At 42.2% G+C, this 20,670-nt stretch overlaps 1 protein-coding gene across 1 annotated transcript; it reads left to right on the forward strand.

Moving 5' to 3' along the window:
* Positions 1–3,144: 3,144 nt before the first annotated feature.
* Positions 3,145–5,598, forward strand: LOC143817639 (uncharacterized). The gene is made up of 6 exons (XM_077299132.1): positions 3,145–3,392; positions 3,459–3,533; positions 3,650–4,032; positions 4,126–4,285; positions 4,397–5,351; positions 5,590–5,598. Exons 3-6 carry the CDS (start codon positions 3,918–3,920, stop codon positions 5,596–5,598), a joined length of 1,239 nt encoding a protein of 412 aa, XP_077155247.1. The 5' UTR covers positions 3,145–3,392; positions 3,459–3,533; positions 3,650–3,917.
* Positions 5,599–20,670: the final 15,072 nt, after the last annotated feature.

The following is a 20,670-nucleotide window of genomic DNA, read 5'->3' on the forward strand; positions in this document are numbered from 1 at the left end:
CTGAGGCGCACAACCGGCGGCCGGAACGCCGAGGAAGTATTCATATATCTAGCTCCAAGCAATACTTCAAACCAACAGCAGGACAGTCAGTCACAGGCGGGCTGTCTCACCTAAATCACCTATGCAGACTTGGGGGGCAACCTGTGGAGAGGGGCGACTCTAGGGTCCCGGAAGAGCTCCGAGCCTACCCGTCATACGGTTGCGTCCCAACCATAACACCGGGAGGAACGGAGGATTAGCAGAACATCATCTAATCGAGTTGTTGTGAGGGAACACGAGAAACAGACACAACAGTTGTGGGGACTATCCCGTAAGCACAGCAGGGGAGGACCACAACACATAGCGCTAGCAGGAAGGCACAGATTTCCACCTGCAAGGAGAACTCTGGAGGTGCCATCGGACCGGCTGGACTTGCGCAGCCTGGTGAACCGTATTCCAGACTGAGGACCCAGAGACCTTCAGTAAAGAGGTAAAGAGACTGCAACCTGGTGTCCTCGTTATTTACTGCACCGCACCACCACCACTATCCACATCTATCATTGTACGCCCCTCAGCAGGGTCACGGACCGGGTCTAGCCACCGTGACAACCCCAGAGCAGAGACTCAGAGGCCCGGTACCGGGTACCCCTCGGCCCTGCGGCAGTGGGGGCGCTACAACTACATCTGCGGTTTTGCTGCAGATGTGCCTGACTCAATGGAAGTCAATGGGTGCAGAAACGCTGCAGATCCTCAAAAAGAATTGACATGCTGCAGAAAAAATTCCCCGCTGCGCTTCTGCTCGAATTTTTCCACAACATGTGGACAACAAATCTCCATTTCCCATAGATTAACATTGGCTGTGCACTACACTGCGGATTTGATGCGAATCCGTGCGGCCTAAAACGCTGCGGATCCGCATCTCAATCTGCAACGTGTGGACATAGCCTGAAGCCTCCTATACACAATAGATCAAATTATTATCTTGTGTTCTCTAAGGCTACTTTCACACTAGCGTTAACTGCATTACGTCTCAAAACGTCTTTTTTCAGAAAAAACGCATCCAGCAAAACTTTTTGCTGGATGCGTTTTTTTTTCCCATAGACTTGTATTGGCGACGTATGGCGACGGATTGGCATACGTCGTGTACGTTTTACGACGTATGCGTCGAAATTTGGCGACACGTCGTCTCAAAAAAACGTTGATTGTAACGTTTTTTGTCTCCGCCTAAAAAACGTGTCGCGACGCATCCTGCGGCATACGTCGTTGGCTGCAATGGAAGCCTATGAGCGACGGATGCGTCGGGACACGTCGTACGACGCAATACAGCGCTGCAATACGTTTTTTTTACACTGAGCATGCTCAGAAGCAGAATTTTGTTGCCAATTGGCCAGACACCCCCAAATCTATATAAACCTGGCCTGGGCCTTCAACCCCACATATGCCAGCAAGACACAGAGAAGCAAAGAAGCCTGCCAGCAAGAGCCAGCCTGCCACAAGACCCCAGCCAGCCTGCCACAAGACCCAAGCCAGCCTGCCACAAGACCCCAGCCAGCCTGCCACAAGACCCCAGCCAGCCTGCCACAAGAGTCCAGCCAGCCTGCCACAAGAAGCCAGCCTGTCACAAGACTGTAGCCAGCCTGCCGGCTCAAGACTCCAGCCATCCTGCCACAAGACTCCAGGCAGCCTGCCACAAGACTCCAGCCACCATAGAGCCAGTGTGAGTATTGCAATTTTTGTGTGCATCTGTGTGCCTGTGCATTTCTGTGTGTATGAGGTACTACTGACTACAGCAAGAGCTTAAAACCTGAAGAGAACCTGAGGCCTGCCATCGTCCTGCACCAGCCAGTGCCATGCTAGAGTCCAGATCCACCATGATGCCAGCCACTGTGAAGACCTGCTGCTTCAGCCAAAGGATTGTCAGCCTTTTGTATGTGTGTGTGTGTGTGTATGCGTCTTCTGATTGGGTTCACCTTTCTGCCTTTGTTGTACATATGTGTATTTGCATAAAGCTTATGTGCGTGCATGTGTATGTGTGTATTTTTGGACGGCTGTGTGCTTTTGTATCATGTGCCTGCACCTTATTATGCCTTTGTCAATCTTATGCCTGTTCATGTGGGAGGGTATGTGTCCCTGTTCAGGATTTGGTCAGGATTTTCCATCAGTATTTGTACGCCAAAATCAGGAGTGGGTGATAAAAGCAAAAGTGTGCCTTTTTTCCAATTATACTTTCCATAATTGTTACACTCCTGGTTTTGGCGTACAAATACTGATGGAAAATCCTGACCAAATCCTGATGCGATCCGGAATGTGGACACATACCATGCATGTTTGTGTGCGTCTTGTTGATTGCATGTGCATTTGTCCATGCTTTAATTAGTTAATTGCCTTTTTCTGATGTATTGAGTGTATAGTGGTCTGTGCAGCATGTGGTTTAAATGTTTTTTTTTTTTTTTTTTTTAAATCTGATGTATTTTTTAAAAAAGTCTAGCGGTCTGCAGCTTGTGGTTTGAATGTGTGAGTGTGGGTTTTTTTTTCTATTTAAAAGTGTTGATTTTATTTTAATTACTGTTAAAACCATTTGCAGTTAATGTACTTGTATTTAAAATAAAGAGCATGTCAGCTCCTAATTGTGATTTTAAAAAAAAAAGAGTGAAAAAAAAAGAAAATAATAAAATTTTTGTTAAAAAAATGTCCGTAGTATCATTTCATACAGGTAAATTTAAAACAGGTGTATGTACCAATGGTTACACATGCAATACACAGTTGGTTGAGGGCACTTTTAAATTTTTTTTGGGGGGAACATGGAAATGAATGGTATACCGTGCACCTGTTTTGGGGTTTTGGTGTTCACATTTAATGAACTTTTCTCACATCATTTTAGCAGGGTGTTTATTAAAACATTACCTAGTTTAGGGGGTGGTCTAACTAGAAATCCATTATACTTATTATAGATACACCAGGGACCAGGACCACAGCCGCCGCCTGTCAGCCCAGGACCACAGCCGCCGCCTGTCAGCCCACCAGGACCACAGCCACCAACTGTGTAAGTTTTGAAGACCCCAAATCTGCTGCTTCAATGTGTAGAGCAGATTGCAAGTGTCTTTAAACTTACAGAAAAACCAGGACCACAGCCGCCGCCTGTCAGCCCAGGACCACAGCCGCCGCCTGTCAGCCCACCAGGACCACAGCCACCAACTGTGTAAGTTTTGAAGACCCCAAATCTGCTGCTTCAATGTGTAGAGCAGATTGCAAGTGTCTTTAAACTTACAGAAAAACCAGGACCACAGCCGCCGCCTGTCAGCCCAGGACCACAGCCGCCGCCTGTCAGCCCACCAGGACCACAGCCACCGGCCTTTACTTCCACAACAATGTCCTCTTCTGACAGCCCTCCTCCACAGCAACAGCGTGTATCGGTAAGTTAACACAAAAATTTTTTTTTTTTTTTTTGATCACTACATGCATAAATTATGTTTCAACAGGAAGCTGAATCAGATGAGGAGCTGTCAGAAGGGGGCGAGATGGGTGGAGAGATGCAAGTGGAGGAGGAACCAAGTGTAAGTAGTGGTGAAACAGCTGCTTCGCACATCACACTGCACCATACACAAAACAGATTACTAAACACAGAAAATATATGCCTACCTTAACTGAGAATTTGTTTACTTTATTTCAGGCTGCTGCTGCTGCCGCTGAAGGCTCTCCCAGACACTCCCAGAGTCGGCGGACTCGTCGCCGCGGTCGGCCATCAGTGAGTTTTTTTTTTTTTGGGAGGGGTATTCTATTGGTACTTTAGTGTTTCAGTGTACTAATTTGTTTGTTTTCCTTTTTTTTTTTTGGCACAGGCTTCACAGCGTGCTCCCGCAGAAGAGGATGATGATGATGAAGACATTGATATTGAGAATCTCATCGAGGAGGTTCGCGAGCGGGAGCCGCTGTGGAACATGGCTGACCGCAGGCATGCTGATACCGGTGTCACCCGTCGGCTCTGGGACGAAGTGTGTCGCAACCTGTTTCCAAGGCGGGAGAGCCTTCATCCTCAGCAGCAGAGCAAACTAGGTAAGTATTCACTTTCCAGTGATGTTTTGAGCTGACTGTAATGTATTGCATTTTCCAATTTTTTTTTTTTTCTTTTGATTCTTGTCTTCACAGTTGGAAAGGTTAGGAAGCGGTGGCGGTCACTGAGGGATCGCTTTAAGAGGGAATTCAACGATGAGATGAAGGCCCCGAGTGGCTCTGCAGGAAGGAAGAGGAGCAAATACAAATATGGCCAGGCCCTCTCCTTCCTGAGGCGAACCATGCTGAGCAGAGTGTAAGTATTCTACAGCCCACTAATAACCATGTTAACCTGTCTACTTAGTTTGCTTTCAGTCAGGGCTTTTTCATTCCAATGTATTAATTTCTTTTGTTTTTTCTTTCACAGCACCTTCTCCAGCCACCGGGCGCCTGCATCTTCCTCTGCGCCCTCTGGAGCGATCCCTCCTGAGTCCGCCACTGAGGGCCACGTCGGTAGGCCCCACACCTCTGTCCCCTCCTCTGACCCCTCTGTCCCCTCCTCTGACCCCTCTGTCCCCTCCACTTCATCCGCCCCAAGCAGTGGAGCATTATTGCAGGCTTCATTGCTCGCATCTGATGCTGAACAGTTAGCGTTCCCTTTACCCCACCCCTCTGATCCTGCCACCTCGACACCACCATTAGGTTCGTGGCGGCAGCGACAGAGGGGTCAGGAAAGGAGCTATGCTCCTGAGTTCTTACACCTGAATGCATCCTTCCAAGGCTCTTTCAAAATTTTGGGAGAGCAAGTGACTGCTGGTTTCAACATGGTGCAGTCACGCATCAGTGAAACAAGCCGTGAAACCAGCAGTCGCTTGGATAGGCTGCATTCAGCTGTAAGTCCCGATCCGGCCAATCTTTTTTTCCAATCCATGCTCAGGAGCATGGAGAAGCTTTCTTTTGAGCAACAGATGCGGGTAATGAATACCTGCCATAATGCTGTACTGCAGGCCGTTAATGAATCTACCCACACACCTCCCCACACCTCCACTCCAATTCCACCCCAGGCCCCATTTCCACACCATACCCCCCATTACCAAACCCAGCCCCAATACCCACACCAGCACCATTACCAAACCCAGCTCCAATCCCCACACCAGCACCATTACCAAACCCCACGCCAGCCCCATTACCCAACCCAGTCCCACTACCCTACCCAGTCACAATACCCGACCCAGTCCCCACAACAATCCCGGCCCCCAGACCAAATTACTTCCCCAATGTTTTCTTTACTCAGCTTTTCTCTTCCCCCTACCCCAACACCACCCCCCTCTGGTCAGCCTCTTGGTTTAACCCCCCCTTCCACTGCACCCCAAACAAATAGGGTTTCCCCACCTATCGACGTGGTCCAACCTTCCTGCCCCTCCTCCTCTCATATCTCCACCCAACACTTTGAAGACTTGTAAATATGTTTTTAAATGTTTATGTCAAAAAAATTTTGCAAAGTTTTCCAAAAAAAAAAAAAAGGAAAATAAAAAAAATCTATTTTTTTGGCAAAAAAAAAGAGTTTAAATAAAATTCTGATTATAATTGTACTCTTTGTGTGTCTGTGGATTTATTAAGGTAATATAATAAAAAAAGGTTTAATAAAAACAAACACCAGACATGTTAAAGGTATAACATAATGGTTTTACTAGCAAGAAAACCACGCTTTTGGGCCTTTTTTTTTTTTTTTTTGGGCAGAAACACATTTTTTACATAAACAAAACACATGGGAAACAGGTTACACAATCATGTCTTGCCATGGGATCCGCCCGACAGGTGAGACAAAATAATCGGCAAACTGGTCCCTCATCCTTGTAACTGAACTTGTAGAGCGAACCGAGCTGCTGCGGTAGTCCCACAAGGTGGTCTCCAAATCTTCATCATCCAAGGAAACGGGCTCCTTTGAAAGGACAAAGTTGTGGAGCACCACACAGGCTTTAACTACCTCGTCTATAGTTGTTGTTTTCAGCTTGATAGCCGTCAGCAGAACTCGCCACTTCGCCGTCAATATGCCAAAGGAACACTCCACTACTCTTCGTGCTCTAGTAAGCCGGTAATTAAAGACCCGCTTGGTATGGTTTAAGTTCCGGCTACTGTACGGTTTCAGTAGGTGCGGCGACAGTTGAAAGGCTTCATCACCTACAAAGACATATTCCAGGGCTGGGTCATTTGTTCCTGGCAGTGGTCTGGCTGGCGGTAAATCGTAGCTCTCTCCATAAAGGCAACGACCCATCGGAGAGTTTTTAAGAACTTGCGAATCGTTGGACCGTCCATATGCTCCGATGTCCACGGCAAGGAACCTGCAGTTGGCATCTGCAATAGCCATAAGGACGATGGAGAAATACTTCTTATAATTATAATACTCCGATCCTGTTCCTGCCGGTTTTGCAATCCTTATATGTTTCCCGTCAACTGCACCCACACAATTAGGGAAATTGCAAATTTGCTGAAACTCTTCAGCACTTCGCAACCAGATTTCCATGGATGGTTGGGGGATATACTCTGGTTGCAAAGTGGTCCAAACAGCCCGACATGTGTCCTTCACTATTCCAGAGATAGTTGAAATGCCCAGCCTGAACTGATAATGGAGCGAAGTCATAGATTCACCCGTAGCTAGGAAACTTTAAAAAAAAAAAAAAATGTTAGAAAAAATTGCACAGACCAACAAGTTTTAATATGGCACTGTTAATTTTTTTTTAAGGACGGGACACACAATAAAACCAGCATGAAACCGGTGTAAAAAAACAGTGGAATGTCCGCCAAGAAAACCCAAATTACATGCTGCAGAAAATAGTGCGCAGTATGTCAGCGCAGTATTGTCTGCAGCATGTAATATAACATTCAAAATGACCAATGACAGAAAAAAAGCAGTTGCATGTCATCAAACCCAAAAAACTAAAAAAAAAAAAATGCAGAAAATGCAACGCAATATTTCAGCGCAGTATTTTCTGCAGTCTGTTATCTAACATTCAATATCAGCAATGACATTTAAATAAAGCAGTGGAATGTCCGCCAAGAAAACCCAAATTACATGCTGCAGAAAATAGTGCGCAATATGTCAGCGCAGTATTGTCTGCAGCATGTAATATAACATTCAATATCAGCAATGAAATAAAAAAAAGAGGCTTACCGCAGGGTCACCATCAGCCGCTCCGCCGGTGTGATGGCAAGCCTCATCCTTGTATCCTGTCTTCGGATGACATCCTCCAGTTTTGCAAGCAAAAAATCGAAATGTTCAATCCTCATCCGCACGTAGTTGTGGAATTTGTGTGGATTGTGCCGCAACTCCAGGTACAGAGTGGACTGGACACCCCGGGTCATCCGTAGTTGATTAATCGGATGAATCCACAGTCGTCTCCGTCTCCGTTGCTGCAGAAGCATCCTACGCCTTTCCGCTGCCGCCTCCTTCTCACGCACTATGATATCCAGGCGATTTGTCTCAAAGATAACGTCGGTAACCAAACTAGCAATCCTCCCAAGAACACCTTTCATCGCTGCCACAAAACTAAAACCCACAAAGATGGGCTGTAAATACAGTACTATATAGTTTTTCAAATTTTCCAGTAGCCAATCAAATTTGGGAGCCTCCCATTTTAAAAACGGATCCGTCGGAAAAACGGATACAACGGATGGTAAAACGTATGCAACGTATGCAACGCATCCAGTATTTTCGACGGAAACGTTTAGCGGATTTGCGACGGATCCGTCGAAATGCTGGATGCGTGGCATACGTTTGTCACCGTTTTTCACTTTTTTGACGCATCCGTTTTTTCGGCAAAAAAACGGATTTGCGACGTAATGCAGTTAACGCTAGTGTGAAACTAGCCTAATAGAAACCTGCTGCCGGGGAGAGTGCCCATACACATTGCACTGTCAGCTGATCCTGCCGATATTGGCAAGTACAGCTGATGCCAGTCTACTCTGTATGGAGGCTTTCAGGGTTGAGTTTATTATAAAACTCAGCATCGGTAACATTTTTATTTATTTGTTACCAAGGTTGTAACAATTCATATAATTGCCATCAGGAAGAGTTTTACATTTGTTTTATATAGCAGAATGAATTTTCAAAAAATGACTAGATGACTAAGTAACAATAGGTAACCACTGAAATATACTTCTATAAATCGAAAGGAATGCAAAGAAATGTCTCCCTAAATTCATATATAATCATTCGTGTTCATTTCTCTGTTTGAGGAAAAGTACTTTTCTATATTTGTTTTGATCTAAGATTCAATGGACCTCAATTTTTCAGCAAAGCATTTTGAAGAAATGATAAGCTGTTACTATCAAGTGTGTGAAAGTAGTTTCTGCTTATTGAAAATGATAGTGCCTAAAACATGGAATTATTCTACAAAATGTATGTCAAATAAAGGACAATTTCTGATTGTTTTGCCATTAGAAAGATCACTGAAGACTGAGAAGAAACGAGAAATGTATTTATATGTTAGTAACAAAATATGTCTAGTAAATATCTTTTTCCAGTATTTTATTCGATGTGAGAGTAAGGTTACAGTAATGACAATCAGGTGATAAGGGACAAGAGATTATGGGGAACCTACAAAAACTCAATGCAGCCAATTGATCAAAACTTTTACCCCAGAAAACTGTTGTGAAAGCTTTGAAAAGTCACCAAACTCTTTGCCTTTTGGCAATTTCACACGAGTTTGAATCAGTTCCACTGAAATGGGAGGAGACAATACAGGACGGGGCATGGCCAGATGCCACCCACCAAATTCATCAAGAGTGCTGGTGTTTTGTATGCCAAAAATGGTACTCAAGGCCCGTGGCTGTTGTCACCACCCGGGTAAGTGCCGGGGCCCTGAGCAAGCGGTTTGGTCCACTCGCTGTCAGGGACATCGGCACGCTATGGGGCTTGTGCCAGCGCCATGCTTTAAATTGTTTGCAATACTTACCTCTTCTCATTCCCCACTGGCTGCAGCTCCGATCACTTGTACGTCTTGTGACTCAAAGACATCTCAGGGCAGAGGGCGCGTTGACATCTCTAAAGCGTGCCCTCTGTCCTGAGCACTGCAGAGAGACAGAAGTCGCTGACGTCATGGGAGCTGAAGGGACAGGACCGGCAGCCAACGGGGAATGAGGAGAGGTTTTTTTTATGCACGGAGCTTTATATGAGGTCCACTCTGTATGTGGTTATATATGGGGCTCATTCTGTATGGAGCTATATATGGGGTTGAAACATGGATGGGTCTTTCAGCATGATAATGATCCCAAGCACACCACCAGGGCAACAAAGGAGTGGCTTTGTAAGAAGCATATGAAGGTCCTGGAGTGGCCTAGCCAGTCTCCAGATCTCAACCCCATAGAAAACCTTTGGAGGGAGTTGAAAGTCCGTGTTGCCCAGCGACAGGCCCAAAACATCACTGCTCTAGAAGAGATCTGCATGGAGGAATAGGCCAATGATGGGAAATGACCGAATACTTATGTTCCACCATAATTTGCAAAATAAATCTTGCCAAATCAGACAAGGTGATTTTCTGGATTTGTTTTCTCATTTTGACTCATAGTTGTGGTCTACCTGTAATGTCAATTACAGGCCTCGCTCATCTTTTTAAGTGGGAGAACTTGCACAATTGGTGGCTGACTAAATACTTTTTTTCCCCACTGTACTGTATGTGGCCCATTATTCTGTTTAGAGCACTATATGGAACTCATACTGTATTTAGCAATACATGGGGCCCATTCTGTATGGAGCAATATATGGGGCCATTCTGTATGGAGCACTGTATGTGGATCATTCTGTATGAAGCATTATATGGGTCAATTTTTATGTATGGAACTTATATGAGGTCCATTATTCCGTATGGATCGTTATATGGAGTCTATTATTATGTGGGGCCCATTAGTTTGTATGGCTCATTATATGATTTGCAGTATTCTGTATGGAGCATTATATGAGATCCATTATTCTGTATGGAGCATTAAATGAGTTGCAGTATTCTGTATGGAGCATTATATGAGATTCATTATTCTGTATGGAGCATTATATTTGGTTCGTTATTCTGTATGGAGCATTATATGGGGTCAATTATTCTGTATGGAGCAATATATGGGGCCCATTATTCTGCATGGAGCATTATATGGAACCCATTCTGTATTGGGCAGTATATGGGTCCCATACTGTATGGAGCAATATATAGCGCCTATTCTGTGTGGAGCATTATATAGGACACGTTCTGTGTGGAGCATTATATGAGTCCATTTTTATGTACGGAGCATTATATGATGTCCATTATTCTGTATGGAGCATTGTATGAGGTCCATTATTCTGTATGGAGCATTATATGGGGCCCATTATTCTGTATGGAGCATTATATGGGACACATTCTGTATGGAGCATTATATGGGACACATTCTGTATGGAGCTTTATGAGTCCATTTTTATGTATCCAATCAAAAGAGTGTGTCCAGCAAGCAGTGAAGGTATAAAATTTAACTTTTAATCCACATAGACAAAAAATAATCCAACATATGGTATGCAGCACTATAAAACACTAGCAGAAACCGTGAACCATCAACGCGTTTCGACTTTATGTCTTATTCATGATCTAACTTTTAGGACACAATGTCAGAGGTTTTATAGTGTTTCCATGATATCTCATTGGTTGACTCATAGCATGTAATTAATCGTGCCAATTATAGTAATATAAGCATACATATGTGGTCACTAAAAAAAAAAAGACTATATAGACAATTTAAAAACCCAGGGATTTTTTTGTGAGAAAGATGCAAGAAAGAGGTCAAGGCAAGATGAACTGGTGAGCTAACTTATTTGTGCTATTTCCTAATTTCAAGTTTTTTGTCATGCTTACCATTACCTATACGACCCCTTAATCTTAACTAAGATTATTGCTTTCATTTTTTCTAACATATGAGTAGTCCTTGCACCAGCTCTCCATAAACCATGGAACCTCAGCTAAATAACTTTGGTGATATCGAAGACTGCACAGCCAGACTGAATAAATTAGCATCTATATTCAGTGGCGACACACCAGTGAACACTTGTGAACCTAACAATCTGAAGGACTTAACTTAATGATACAACTGGAAAATAAGATGGCAAAAGAAATGCGTATTTGTGGGATCTTACTACTCTAAAAACGTATGAATCCAAAAATATGGTTCTGAGAAGATTACGTTTGAAGAAAACTGCGACCACCATATATAAAGAAGATTTTGAGAAAGATTGGTATATCTTAAGTCAATGTAAAACTAATTTATCCAAATTAGAAAACTCCATTATGGACATGAAAAAAAGAAAATTTAAAAGGGATACAGAGGATTATATATACCTAGAAAAAAGCTCCACATCCAAGCTAGTGTGAACAGGCGCCAACCAAAAAAAGCATATAATTTGAAAAGCAATAAAGGTTGCACCATGGTTTACCAGAATGATTACTCTAGAACATTGAAACTGCATTACTGCCATAGAAAATGGGCAAAAAAAGGAAAAAACGCTATATAATGTATATATGAAATATTCATATGAAAAAATACAGTAAGAAAGAAGGTACTTAGCACATAGATTGGCCAATGTATGTGAACCCAATTGCCACGTCAAGGTGTCCTTCGAAAATCGGGTCCCTATCTTGATATGTCACCTCTCCTGGGCAAAAAAGCCTACCATTTATGGGGCAGGAATGGACCAGCTAACTATTTAAAATCACATGTTGATGATAGGAGTGCACATGTCCAAAAAGGCTTTGATATAAATAGAAAAAAAGACCAGCACATCCAAGCTAGTGTGAACAGGTGCCAACCAAATAAAGCATATAATTTGAAAACCAAAAAAGGTTGCACCATGGTTTACCAAGAATGATTACTCTAGAACATTGAAAATACATTACTGTCATAGAAAATGAGTTATGAAATGCATAGTTATTGAGAGATGGAGAGAACATAGTTTAGACTGATGCATGCTGCCTTGTATGGTTTCAGTATTTGGCACATCCTTAACCACCCAGATTGGCATGCCTGAAGTGTCAGACTACCATCACCAACTTATGGCATGGGGAATGGGAGTGTACATTCAAACAAGAACACAGTAAGGAGGTATCAGAATATATGCATGGACTTTGAATGCTAAATGTTCCCCTTACAGTAGATGCAATTATTTTTCAAAAGCTTAGACCCCAGAGCAGGCAGTGCCACTGTGCTCAAAATGGTTCCTATAATTTTAGTGGTGGCTTTACAATATCTTTTCCAGCAGTGATTATGGCCATAGGCACCGAATATGGCAGCTATCATATTGCAATTGATACTATTGTTTGGTATACACCACCTTGATGCAGAGAGACCTAAAGAAAGAGAGGCAAGAAAACTCTTTAAAACATGGAAAAAGTTTGGTGCAATCCACTAGAACAGGAAAATTATACAAAATTTAGTCTGCCCATTTCAATACAAAATGGTACAGTACTCAAGACTTGTGGGGTCAGGTATGGAACTTTGGGAATCCTTAAGGCCCCGTCTCACTAAGCGATTTACCAACGATCACGACCAGCGATATGACCTGGCCGTGATCGTTGGTAAGTCGCTGTGTGGTCGCTGGGGAGCTGTCACACAGACCGCTCTCCCCAGCGACCAACGATCAGGGGAACGACTTCGGCATCGTTGAAACTGTCTTCAACGATGCCGAAGTCCCCCTGCAGCACCCGGGTAACCAGGGTAAACATCGGGTTACTAAGCGCAGGGCCGCGCTTAGTAACCCGATGTTTACCCTGGTTACCAAAAAAAACAAACAGTACATACTCGCCTTTCGGTGTCCAGGTCCCTTGCCGTCTGCTTCCTGCTCTGACTGAGATCCGGCCGTACAGTGAGAGCAGAGCGCAGCAGTGACGTCACCGCTGCGCTCTCGCTGTACGGCTGCTCAGTCAGAGCAGGAAGCAGACGGCAAGGGACCTGGACACCGAAAGGCGAGTATGTACTGTTTGTTTTTTTTTACATTTACGCTGGTAACCAGGGTAAACATCGGGTTACTAAGCGCGGCCCTGCGCTTAGTAACCCGATGTTTACCCTGGTTACCAGTGAAGACATCGCTGGATCGGTGTCACACACACCGATTCAGCGATGTCAGCGGGACCTCAACGACCAAAAAAAGGTCCAGGCCATTCCGACACGACCAGCGATCTCACAGCAGGGGCCTGATCGCTGGTACGTGTCACACATAGCGAGATCGCTATGGAGGTCGCTGTTGCGTCACAAAACTAGTGACTCAGCAGCGATCTCGCTAGCGATCTCGCTATGTGAGACGGGGCCTTTAGACTGAAGACCAAACAGGACTAAGACAAAGGAATGCTCTTTAAGTTTTTGAGTAGAAGGCACATTGTGAGACGTAAACGTTTTTGATTCTGTTAAAAGGTTTTCCTGTGCAAGACAGGTTCTTGCAATGTATATTTATCATCCGGGGGTTATATTTCAGAAATCCTCATATATATTCGTGTAATGTGACGTGATTAGGTGGCTAAGCTAAAAGGTTCTGTAACTTGTGCAATGTGCAACTTTCTTTGATATTCCAGTATTTTGAAACCTGTAATAAGCATTTTACTTTTTTTTGCTTTGTTTGTGCGTTACTTTAACACGATTAAAAATAAAATAAACACATTTTTTTTTATTTTTAATGAAGGCAATAACCTCTAGGTGAATGACCTGTTGGAAGACAGAGAATAAGCAATATTTCATATAATTGTAAAACGAGTACTGCAGACATTACACAGACTTTAGAGCTTGTTCCCGACAGATTAAAAATTTAAAGTAAATTGTCAATGATAGCTAGGGAACATGAGGAATCTCTGAACTGCCGTGTCATCCACTTAAGGTTAATTTAGACTTGAGGGTACTTTAGTTACATATGGAGACCCATTACAAAAATAATATAGCAAAGTGAAGGTAGTTCCTGCTTTTCATTTCTCCAATTTATTGTAGAAAAAATCTCTCAAAGATGGAGTAGTACAGAGAGATCATGCTGTCAGTCAGTTCTCAAGTCTTGGTCAACGATAACGACATTGTCAAAATTGATTAAGATGCAATAGGAGATGGAACATCCCTGAGGATATTTTCAGCCTGTGGGAAAACATCAGGGGTAATGCAGGGACTCCAAGGCATCAGTAGTTATTCATAGATTTCTAGGTATTACAGGTAGTCTTCAACTCGCTACCATCCATCCTGTATAACTTTGATGGCTGCAGTAGTGGGCCCCAGTGGGAAATATTTAGTGGAAATATATCTGACATTCAGTGGCACATGGTTCTGTCATATACATAAGGTAAACTTATGATGGTACTCACCAAGCTCATTGCCACTAGAACAGTTATTCCAAGAAATAACCAGCAGCACACATAAATCTCTTCATAACCTGTTTGCCTTAAAGTATTCTTTAGTATATATATGTAAACGCCGATTTACTCACCATTGTGAAATCTGTACTTTGTAAAGATTCACTGGTTATCATCTTTAACCCCTTACCTGCATGACCAGTTGTTTTTTGAGAGTTGTTTTTACGGTATACATTATTTGGTAAAAATTACCTGGCAATATGATTTTCCTTATCAGACAGGTCACTGGACCTGTTTGAGAACTTATTTTTTTGGGACAAGACAGCGTTTTTATTGATGCTATTTTGGGATAAATATCACATTTTGATTACTTCTTACAGAATGTTTTCGTGGTGCTGCGTCAATGATAAAAACATTTTGGCATATGTTGAATAATTTTCTGTTCACAGTGTTTACCAATCAGGTAAATTATTTTGATAGTTTGGATATTTATGGACGAAACGATACCATATGTGTATTTTTTTGTATTATTTTTATTTTTAATAGGAGAAAAGAGAATGATTTGAATGTTTTTATTTTGGGAATTTTTTCTTTTCCAGATTTCTTAAAACTTTCTTACTCTTTACTGTATTTATTAGTCCCCTTAAGGGACTTGAACGTATAATGATTTGATCTCTTGTGCTATATACAGCAATGCCACAGTATTGCTGCCTATAGTAAAAATCACAGTCTTATTTGGAGCCCAGCCACAACTGGGTTTGAACAGAGCTCAGTGACGACAGCCCAACAGTGCCCTGCTATTGTGTCACAGGGGCACTAATGGGCTTATAGAATGAATGTGACTCCATACTGGTGAGCTGTTAATGTAGCTGCCATAGATTGACAGTGGTACTCTGCACCACCCTCGGCTTTTAGAGGCGGGTCTTGGCTGTAACAGCCATTACCTGCTAGGCATGGGCAGGTTCACCCCGTGAGCCCACTTCATACACTCGCTACCAACTCGCGCTGTACATGTATGGTGGATGTCGGTAAAAGGTTAAGATATAGAGCCATCATAGACACCTGAAAGATGGAGTAGAGCATCCTCAACTGTTGCGTGAAGTTGCATGGAACCTCCCTTTTTATGACTTCCCCAAAATGAAAAACAAGCTTTGAAAAGATTTATGTGGGCTGCGTTTTATTTCTTGAAATTCACAGTGGAGGCTTATGCAGAAAGCCTAGCAAAAGCAATGACCGACTACTCAGTATTTCTGAAAGGATCATGATTTATTTGAACAGGAATTATGGTTTCCAGATATGCAGAGTACATTTTCTTTCAACATGTATACAGGCGTTTCAATTCTCTTTAAAATTTTCTGTTGGAAGAGAACAAAACAATGTGGGATTATTGTATTACAAAACAACAAAAAAAAACACATTTTATTGTACAATTTGTATTTACTAAGATTAAGTTTGGATAGGACTTCTATTATTTGTAATTGAAAAACATTACTGGAAATGGCCTCAAACTGTTTTACTGATTTACTTTGAAGCACGATACTCTTCTACCTTCTGCTATGTTTGTCCATCAATATCTAAATTATCCGGAAACCATTCGCTGGAAACAACTTATCTTCAGTTGGATCATGTCCCAAGCTTGGAGTGGCTTAATCTTTGAGAAAGTAAGCTATGAATCACCATGATTTCCAATTGAACTCTTGCCATTTTAATGCTATATATACAGCTCTCCAAATCATTAACTTGACACAGCCTTTGTCTGGAGGTCTATTTGATCAATTGTAAATTTATAGTAAGTGTTCGGAATGGCTTTTAGTTTTACCAATGTGATTTATTTCTTTTCAGTTCATCATGGGAGTGGTTCAGTTGTAGAATAATAAGTTCTAATTAATTACAAAAACAGAAATGAGAAAATGTACAGTCCTTGAATCAATAGGGATTGTGCTGAATCTGTAATTGTTGATGATATAAATATTGCCTTTTTATAATAAAAATACATGAATACAATGTACAGATACTGTATTTTAAACACTTTATACTGCTAGGATTGGTTGATGGATATTCTGTATTCCATTGCTCTTTGTTTTCTGAATCTTGTGCGCCTCCATTTTGAAGATTCTAAAGCTTCAGTGCAGCAAATGTCCGTAATCAAGATTTATTTTTCAGAGGGACCTTGAATTTACTCAACCTTGTGCCATTCAGTAAAGGAGTATGTCTTTTCTCGCTTAGCTAAAAGTCCTTTCTTTACCTTTGTTTCCAGATAACACTATAGCAACTATTATTTTATGGTCACTCAGAGACCACATGAATCAGACAGTGCAACATATTATGTTTCAGCTAAAAGAACATTGACCGTTTTTCCGATTACTGCCTTGTAAATTGTGCTATGGCTCCCAGACTTGTTTAAAGACCCTATTTGTGTTCCTAAATTCCCTACTTGTTTTCTGATTAATGTTTTCTCTAATAGCAACTTGGATGATTATTTTATATTATGAATATGTATATCAAGTTTTTGATAATATTGAGAAATGTGGGAATATACACTGCGGAAGGAAAGCAAAAGGAAAAAAGGAAAATTTTAATTTTTATCTAAAAACTGTTGCTTTAGCCTTAATTTTTTTTATAGTTACAAGGATAACAGGATTAAATGGACAGTACAATTTGCTGTGCAATTTCTCATTAGTATACGATACACTTTATGTGGTGGAAAACAACTGTTTGGATGCACGGCATGGCTCGGAAGGGAAGGAGCAGCATTTGAGATTTGGATTGCAAAATTGGGTGGAATAGATAGTGGACACCATGTCGCTTTTTCAGAGCCCCTGATGTGCCTAAACAGTGAAAACCCCCCTACAAGTGACCCATCAAGGAATATATCTAGAGGTGTGGTGATTATCTTGAACCCACAGGTGCTTCACAGAATTTTAAAACATTGAGCTGAGAAAATGGAAAAACACATTTTTCCCCCAAACTAACAGGATGAAATGGACCATACAATTTGTTGTGCAATTTCTCCAGAGTACACCGATACCCCATATATGGTGGAAAACTACTGTTTGGCTGCACAGCAGTGCTCGGAACTGAAGGAGAACTATTTGACTTTTGCAGAGCAAAATTGGCTGGAATAGATAGCGGATGCCATGTCTCATTTGCAGAGCCCCTGATATTCCTAAACAGTGGAAACTCTCCCACAAGTGGCCCAATTTTGGAGACTACACCTCCCAAGAAATTTATGTAGATGTGTGGCATCTTGAACCCACAGGTGTTTCATGGAATTTTAAAACATTGGACCATAAAAATTACGTTTTTCCACCAAAAATGTTGTTTTAGCCCCAAATTTTTAATTGTCATAAGGGTAACAGGAGAAATTGAACCACATAATTTGTTGTGCAATCTCTCCTGAATTCAGTGATACTCAATATGTGTTGATATGAAACTCAGGGCACAGGGCAGGATTCAAAATGGAAGGAGTGCATTTTGATTTTACCACATAATTTGTGTTGCAGTTTATATATGAATTAATCTTAAACTCTTTTTCATTTGCACAAGAGACAAAAGTTTTGGTGTTTTTCATAAACTTGCAACAGGTGCATACATTGTGCCTGCATTTGTATGATCCTCTGGTACTAAGCCAATTGTCCTTTTTATTATTATCACTAAGATAGAGGCTGGGCGACAGAATATCACCCAGAGCAGAGGCTTTTTTGGCAATAAATTTCACAGGATTTGTGAGAATTTTCTCCAGTTTTTTGTCCTGATATAATATAGGTAATCGTCTTTTAATGATGCTGGTAATATTTTTTAAATATGGGCTGTACATAGTTGAAAAAACTACTCCATCATTTTTATTACCTACATACTTAGATCCATATTTATTACATATTTTTCTTTTTCCTGTTTCATTTAGCATCTTTGCTCTATCTTTATTACTGATTATGTCCTCAGCCCTATCTAACATCCACTTGGAGTAACCCCTTCCTGTCAGTCTGACACATACTTCATCTTTTTCTTTTTCAAAAGTTTCATATAAAGATGAATTCCTTTTGAACCTATACAATTCTCCAAGAGGAACATTCTTAATAACATTCTTCTGATGACAGGACTGTGCCAATAAAGTGGAGTTTGTGGCCGTACTTTTACAGTAGGGGGACACTATGATTCTGTTTGTAGACTCCAAACTGAGCGTTACATCCAGAAAATTAATAGAGCTGATTCCAATTGAATAGGTAAATCTCAGATTCATTCCATTGTCATTACAATGTTGAATAAATTCTGACGCGGATTCCACCATCCTGTTCCACACCAGGAGGATGTCATCCATATAACGACCCATCCATCTGATGTGGGTGGAAAGGGGGTCCGCGCCAGAAAAAACTAAATCTTGTTCCGAGGCTGCCAAATATAAAATTGCATGAGACAGCGAGAACCCTGCACCCATCGGTGCCGCCCGGACCTGTAAATAAAAATCTTTATTGAATGAGGCTGCAGGTTCAAGCACTTAATTTTTCTCTTACACTCCCTATCCCAGTCACAATCAGTCTCAATGGAGGAGGAAAAATCTCCTTGTGAATTTTGGGAAGGGATTGTAGGATTGGAATAATAGGGCATTCAACATATAAATCTTCTGAGAATTTCGGGCTGATTACCCCCAATGCTACACCTTCCAACAGGAGAGTTTTTAATTTATTTTGGAAGACTTCTGTAGGATTGTTATTCCAAGGTTTATATATGTCCTCATTTTGTAGCATGTTCTGATTCAACTTTTCATAAAGACATGAATCCAAGAGTACCATAGCTCCTCCTTTGTCTGCCCTTCTGATGGTTGGGTTAGTATTTGACTTTAAAGGCCCCGTCTCACATAGCGAGATCGCTAGCGAGATCGCTGCTGAGTCACAAGTTTTGTGACGCAACAGCGACCTCAGTAGCGATCTCGCTATGTGTGACACGTACCAGCGATCAGGCCCCTGCTGCGAGATCGCTGGTCATGTCAGAATGGCCTGGACCTTTTTTTGGTCGTTGAGGTCCCGCTGACATCGCTGAATCGGTGTGTGTGACACCGATCCAGCGATGTCTTCACTGGTAACCAGGGTAAACATCGGGTTACTAAGCGCAGGGCCGCGCTTAGTAACCCGATGTTTACCCTGGTTACCAGCGTAAATGTAAAAAAAAACAAACACTACATACTCACCATCTGTTGCCCGTCAGGTCCCTTGGCGTCTGCTTCCTGCTCTGACTGCCGCCGTAAAGTGAGAGCACAGCAGTGACGTCACCGCTGCGCTCTGCTCTCACTGTACGGCGGCTCAGTCAGAGCAGGACGCAGACGGCAAGGGACCTGACGGGCAACAGATGGTGAGTATGTAGTGTTTGTTTTTTTTTACATTTACGCTGGTAACCAGGGTAAACATCGGGTTACTAAGCGTGGCCCTGCGCTTAGTAACCCGATGTTTACCCTGGTTACCCGGGTGCTGCAGGGGGACTTCGGCATCGTTGAAGACAGTTTCAACGATGCCGAAGTCGTTCCCCTGATCGTTGGTCGCTGGAGAGAGCTGTCTGTGTGACAGCTCCCCAGCGACCACACAGCGACAAAACAGCGACGCTGCAGCGATCAGCATCGTTGTCTGTATCGCTGCAGCGTCGCTGTGTGAGACGGGGCCTTAACTCTTCCAGAGCGTGGTTCTCGCCTCTGCTGAGATTATGTCTTATCTTCTCTTTCTGCCAGCATTTTCCTTCAAGCTAATCAAATCCCGTTCAACAATTTCCTGGAATGTGTCCAAAATCTGGGGTCTTGATTTTATTGGATAGTAAAAAGACTTTTTTCACGCAAAAATATCTGTTGAGATCTTCATCCTGAGTCAGAGATTCTGCACCCAGTATTTTAAGAATTTAATGAAGACATACATCCTCAAACGTGGGAATTGAAGACAATGGTGGAGTTTATTTAAGTCCAGGAGTGTATGGTATATATCAAGTTCTTTAGTTGGAGAAAAGGAGAGTCCTTTGGAGAGGAGTTTTTGCTGCATTTCAGACCCAATATACAGTAGCTAGAAAGGTTTATCACTGTGTTTTCCCTTCTTTTTCCTCAGGGAATACCTTCATGTGTCTCTTGCCAGCTCTCCTGCCCCTTCTCCTCCTTCTCCTTCATTTTTTGAGACTGAATGTTGTAAATCAATTCTCCTCTGTGATGTAATTTGTTGATTCTCCATGGGAGTTGTTGTAACTCCACTTGATCTCCTTTCAAAGGGACCTGATGAGTCATTCGTATCATTGTCCTCAGAATTCTCACGTGAAGTGTGTGAAGTATCCGTGTTGGAAAATACCACTCTACGTTGTCCGTCCTTTGATTTATCCCCACTCTGTTTGAGGATTGATTTTT

Source organism: Ranitomeya variabilis, chromosome 3 (assembly GCF_051348905.1).
Source record: "Ranitomeya variabilis isolate aRanVar5 chromosome 3, aRanVar5.hap1, whole genome shotgun sequence".
Lineage (NCBI taxonomy): Eukaryota > Metazoa > Chordata > Amphibia > Anura > Dendrobatidae > Ranitomeya > Ranitomeya variabilis.